The following is a 6,297-nucleotide window of genomic DNA, read 5'->3' as shown; positions in this document are numbered from 1 at the left end:
CCGTGGTACCCTGCGGCAGGGAACATCAGCGACAACATTACCCGCCCACTGAGCTCGAGCCTCAGCTCATCCTATCTCATGTCATCGTATACATATATATCGTCAGTCACAACCAATTCCCATCATTCAAAAATATCATCACTTTCATCACTTAATAAAAACATGCATACGCATAACTTTTCTTTTAAACCAAGCATGCAACGTATTTATCGTAATTCCATAAAAATCATGAACATGATGCATAAACATTTAAAATATCAATTTGTGCTCAGGGCACTGCCAATACCAAAATCTCACCTCGGATGCAAAATGACCATTTCGCCTCCGGAAACCCGAAAATTATACTTTCACCCCTGAGCCTCTAAAATTAACCCGAAGCCTACCAAACTCCTTAAAATATCCCAAAACACTTTTAAAAGTATTCTTAGACGTAAACTCGAGTCAAAATCAGAACTTAACCGACTCGTTTAAAAACTTGGACCGGTGTCCCGATTTTAATCTGAAACGACTCGAAATTTACTCGAAATTTTCCCAACTTACTATTTTGTCTTAAAAACACTATGAAGCTCCTAATACCATGATATTAGACCCAAAACTCTCGGTTATTAATTAATTACATGAACACAAAACTTTCGGCCCATCTTGCAATGCCACCTCATGCACTACCATTTCCCAAACTCACACCTCTACCCTCAACTCAACGCACCAATCACGATGTCACACAACAAGGACTTAGATTAGAACTTAAGGCACTCAACCGACTCACACCACCGCTCCCATGAACACTCCTACCAACCAGCAACGAGGAGCAACAAGACACCCCTCTACCGAGACCCAAAACACCTTCCTTGGTCCGATCGAGCTTCCTGTCGCACCGGCATGTTTCCAGTCGTCCATGACCCCAACACAGCCCCATCAGGGCCTGGTACAGAGCAGGAGGAGACCCTTGCACGACTAATGTAGCAGGATGGCTTGAACCGAACCCCTCACCCTTACAACGCTCGGCCCTTGCTCGATCCTATCAAAACCCAATCGATCTCCACACCAGCATAAGAATCTTATCAATCACAACCTATACAGCCTATACAGCCCCTTACCTCCAACTTACGGCAGTTCCCTTGCAACAATACCAAGGAATTAATGAGTTGCAATCAAGAAAGTGCAAGAACATAAGTAAGACCCGAAAATTATTCATGAATTATGCTAGATCAGAATTGTCATGCATGAATGCACTCTCCAGCATATAAAAACGTGTATGACGCAGTAAAAGATAATACAAGCGTGCCTTAAGATGGTTGGAGTGCAAGGATGAAGTGAAGGAACCCGGTTGAATTTTCTTTGCATAAACAAGCTCAAGATCGAGCCTTCTGCTGGTGCTTTTCTCTGAAACCGAGGGGAGCTCTGAAGGGGAAAGGGATGTATATTGATCGGCTGTGGGAGAGGTTACGGGAGGGAAAAGGTTTCTATATAGTAATTACCTAGTTAATCAAATAATTATGGGCTTTAATATGATAATTAAGGATTTGAAAAGGGTTTTAAGCCCAACAAGCTTAAAAGTAGGTTCAATAAATCCAAACGCACTCCCAAAAAATAATTCGTGTTGAAAAGATTTTGAAAATATTAGTCGAACTATTAAAACGTCCCCAATTTCGATAAAATTTACGTACCGTAAAAATAAAAATCATGCGGGTAAAATACCCAATAAAATCCCATTTTTTGAAAAATACCCTTAAAATCATCTTATATTAATTTATAAAAATAAATCGTGGAATAAACTAATTTTCCTGAAAATTCTCCGGTCTCCGTTCCTCGTTTGAGCGTAAAATGCACCTAAAAACCCTAATGCATGAACTTTGAAAATTTCATGAAATAAATCCTATCAGACATGATTTATGCATAAAATGCATAAAAATAATTAAACACATAATTTATGAAATAAACATATATTTAATGCTTTAAAACAAATTACTAAAATAAACGTGTATTTTATGCTTTAAGATAATTAAATAAAAAAAACAAAGAAATTTAATAATTTGCACAAAATACTTAAACATATAAATAAATAAAAACAAGAATCCTAGATTGCATGCACTTAGGTTAAGCGAATTAAATTCCTGGGCCTCACAACTCTCCCCCCTTAAATAAAATTTCGTCCTCGAAATTAGTACGTACCGAATAACTCCGGGTAGCGACTTCTCATCTCGGTCTCTGTCTCCCACGTGGCCTCCTCCTCGGAGTGATTCAGCCACTTGACTTTGACCATCTGGATCACTTTATTCCGGAGTCTCTTCTCCTGCCTGTCCAAAATCTGAGTCGGCCTCTCCTCGAATGATAAGTGCGGTGTCAGCTGAAGTGGCTCAAAGTTAAGCACATGTGAAGGATTCGACATGTACTTTCGTAGCATGGATATGTGGAACACGTTATGAACTCCCGCCAGATTCGGCGGTAACGCAACTCTGTATGCGAGTGTCCCAACTCTCTCTAGGATCTCAAATGGTCCGATGAATCTAAGGCTGAGTTTGCCCTTCTTTCCGAACCTCATCACACCCTTCATAGGTGCGACTTTCAAAAAAACATGATCTTCTACTGCGAACTCAAGATCTCGCCGTCTCTGATCAGCATAACTCTTCTGACGGCTCTGTGCAGTCCTCATCCTGTCTCTAATCCTGACCACTAGGTCTGCTGTCTGCCTGACAATATCCGGACCCAACTCCGCTCGCTCTCCTACCTCATCCCAGTATACTGGTGACCTACACTTCCTCATATGGAGCCATCCCTATCGATACCTGATAACTGTTGTTGTATGTGAACTCCACAAGAGGTAACTTCGGCTCCCAGCTGCCCTGGAAGTCAATCATGCATGCTCGGAGTAGGTCCTCCAGAATCTGAATTACTCTCTTTGGCTGACCGTCCGTCTGAGGGTGGAAAGCGGTACTGAACAATAGCTTCGTACCCAAAGCCTGGTGAAGACTTTTCCAGAATGCCGACGTAAATATTGGATCCCTGTCTGACACGATTGATACTGGAATCCCGTACAGTCTGACTATCTCTCTGATATACAGCTCTGCATACTAAGTCATGGTGAATGTCTTCCTGATCGGTAAGAAATGAGCTGACTTAGTGAGCCGATCAACAATCACCCAGATGGCGTTGAATCCACCAGTAGTCCTCGGAAGCCCTGTCACGAAATCCATAATAATATTCTCCCATTTCCACTCGGGAATAGGGAGTGGTCTCAACTTCACTGCAGGTCTCTGATGTTCTGCTTTAACCTGCTGACAAGTCAAACACTCGGAGACGAATCGCAGAATATCTCGCTTCATGCCCGGCCACCAATAAAGAGTCTGTAAATCCTTATACATCTTTGTACTCCCTGGATGGATGGAGTACGGGGTGCTGTGGGCCTCACTCAAGATATCTGCTCGGAGGGAATCACTGTCAAGAACCCATAGGCGGTCCTATATCTGACTATACCGTCCACAACTGCGTGCAGTCTCTGGCCCTTTGTCTCATCCCTCTGTCTCCACTTCTGTAGCTGCTCATCAAAAGTCTGTCATGTTCGGATTCTGTCTCTCAGAGTCGGCTGAACTGTCAGAGTAGCAAGATTTGGGGCCTCGCCCCTGGCATAAACTGCAAGTTCAAATATCTGAATCTCAGCCTGTAGCGGTCTCTGCACTGACAGATGGGAAATCACTGTGTGCTTCCTACTCAGAGCGTCTGCCACTACATTAGCCTTACCCGGATGGTAGCTAATGTCATAAACATAATCCTTCACCAGCTCGAGCCATCTCCTCTGTCGCATGTTTAGTTCCTTCTGTGTGAAGAAGTACTTCAAGCTTTTATGATCTGTGAAAATCCTGCACCTCTCCCCATACAGATAGTGTCTCCAGATCTTCAGGGCAAATACCACTGCTGCTAGCTCTAGATCATGAGTCGGATAATTCTTCTCATGAACCTTCAACTGTCTGGACGCATAGGCTATCACTCTGTCCTGCTGCATCAGAACTGCGCCCAAACCAAGCTTCGATGCATCTGTATATACCACAAATTCTCCCTGCCCTGATGGCATAGCTAGTACTGGTGCAGTGGTAAAGGCCTGCTTCAGTTTGTCAAAGCTCTCTTGACACTCTGGTTCCCAAACAAACTTGGCATTCTTCTTCGTCAGAGCGGTCATGGGCACCGCAATAGAAGAGAAGCCCTGGATAAAATTTCTGTAATAACCTGCCAATCCCAAGAAACTGCGGATCTCTGTCACGCTCTTCGGAACTGGCCAATCTCTGACTGCCTCTACCTTGCTGGGGTCGACCTCTATGCCATCCCGAGATACAATGTGGCTCAAAAATGCCACCCTGTCAAGACAGAACTCACACTTGCTGAACTTGGCATACAATCGTCTATCCTGTAGACTCTGCAATACCGTCCTCAGATGATGATTGTGCTCCTCTCTGCTCTTCGAATAGATCAGAATATCGTCAATGAAGACTATGACAAACCGATCCAAGAATGGCTGAAACACGCGATTCATGAGATCCATGAAGATCGCTGGCGCGTTCGTCAAACCGAAAGGCATCCCCAAGAACTCATAGTGCCCATAACGCGTCCGGAAAGCTGTCTTATGCACATCTGACTCTCTCACTCTCAGCTGATGGTATCCGGATCGAAGGTCTATCTTGGAGAACACTGAGGCTCCCTGAAGTTGGTCAAATAAGTCTTCGATCCTAGGTAATGGATACTTATTCTTCACTGTAACCCTGTTCAGCTCTCGGTAGCCAATGCACAGACGCATACTGCCATCCTTCTTCTTAACAAAAAGAACTGGTGCGCCCCAAGGAGAAAAACTAGGGCGAATGAAACCCTTATCCAGCAGATCCTGAATCTGATCCTTGAGCTCCTTCATTTCTGCGGGCGCTAATCGGTAGGGTGCCTTAGATATCGGCATTGTCCCTGGCATGAGCTCAATAGAGAACTCCACCTCTCTGTCTGGTGGAATGCCTGAAACATCGCCATGGAACACACTGGAGAACTCGCTGGCCACATCTATATCCTCCAGCTTCTGACTGACTGGCTCTGCCACTGATACGATGCTGGCTAAGAACGCCTGGCAGCCTCTCTTGATAAACTTTCTGGCACACATGTAGGAAATGACGTGTGGGAACTGCTGATGTCCTGCTGCTTCAAATACAAACGGCTTCCCACTGGGAGGTCTGACAGATACTGACGTATGACGAAAATCTATGACTGCTCCATGAGAAGAGAGCCAGTCCATGCCCAAGATTATATCAAACTCTGGCAGCGGTAGTACTATCAGATTTGCATGTACTGTCTTCTGCTGCAATCTGAGCTCCAATCCTCTCACCATCTGAGATGTGAACATCTGGTCCCCGGATGGGATCGATACTCTGAAACCCAAATCCATCATTACTGGTATGATCCATAGTCGCTTCACGAAAGATTCGGATATAAACGAATGCGTAGCCCCTGAATCTAGCAACGCATGCGTGGCTACTCCTGCAATAAGTATCCTCCCTGCGACAGAACATATTATCAAATCTAATAGAGTTGAACTTAAGAGATTTCTTATCGTCCATTAATCCCAAAATTCTCGAATAGACACTGAATTATCCCTAATATCAATCCCCAACCGTTCGAATTTCGCATATTAATCCTTAACTTACCCATTAGTACATTTCGATCCTTACAATTCTTCAGATCAAACAGTATAATTCTTAGTCCCTACCGAGTAGAACATGCATCTTAAATCTTTCTAAGTTATAAATCCCACAATCAAGTCCTCATACAAGTATAAAATCCATGCAATTGAACAGTAAATTAAAACATTAACCAAAAGGGTTACCAGTAATCAATGTCGAGTCGGGTGCTGCCTCAGCCTCCTCGGCATGCATCACATATGCTCTGCCGGTAGTGGGGCCCTTGTTCTTAGGGCAGTTCGCTGCTTTGTGTCCCTCCTGGCCGCATACAAAACACTTGAAGGTTCCCCACCTGCACTCGCCAAAATGGAATCTGCTGCACTGGGGGCACGGCTGCCTATCATCCGTCTTAGGCGCCCCTGGCGCCTGTGGAGGTCTCTGCTGCTGCGGCCTCCTACCCTGCCCTTGGGGCCTCTGCTGCCCCTGCTGCCTCGGTGGTCCCGTGTACTGTTTCTTCTGTGGCTGTGCACTGGACTGGGCCTGATGTCGCTTCCGCTGCATCTCAAAGTCTATGTCTCGCAACGCCTGTTCTGCCTGAAAAGCGCAGGCAGTGGCCTCGTCATAATCTGCTGGCTTCATCAGCATGACG

General features: G+C 44.8%; 1 protein-coding gene across 1 annotated transcript; it reads right to left on the bottom strand.

Moving 5' to 3' along the window:
• Positions 1–3,553: 3,553 nt before the first annotated feature.
• LOC140816140 (uncharacterized) lies at positions 3,554–5,679 on the bottom strand. Its single transcript, XM_073175211.1, has 4 exons — positions 5,676–5,679; positions 4,855–5,526; positions 3,956–4,308; positions 3,554–3,811 (listed from the first exon to the last, which is right to left on the bottom strand). Exons 1-4 carry the CDS (start codon positions 5,677–5,679, stop codon positions 3,554–3,556), a joined length of 1,287 nt encoding a protein of 428 aa, XP_073031312.1.
• Positions 5,680–6,297: the final 618 nt, after the last annotated feature.

This window comes from Primulina eburnea, chromosome 16 (assembly GCF_022965805.1).
Source record: "Primulina eburnea isolate SZY01 chromosome 16, ASM2296580v1, whole genome shotgun sequence".
In the NCBI taxonomy this organism is placed as follows: Eukaryota; Viridiplantae; Streptophyta; class Magnoliopsida; order Lamiales; family Gesneriaceae; genus Primulina; species Primulina eburnea.
Note: the sequence above shows the minus strand (reverse complement) of the source record. Positions and strands in the feature narration are given on the sequence as shown.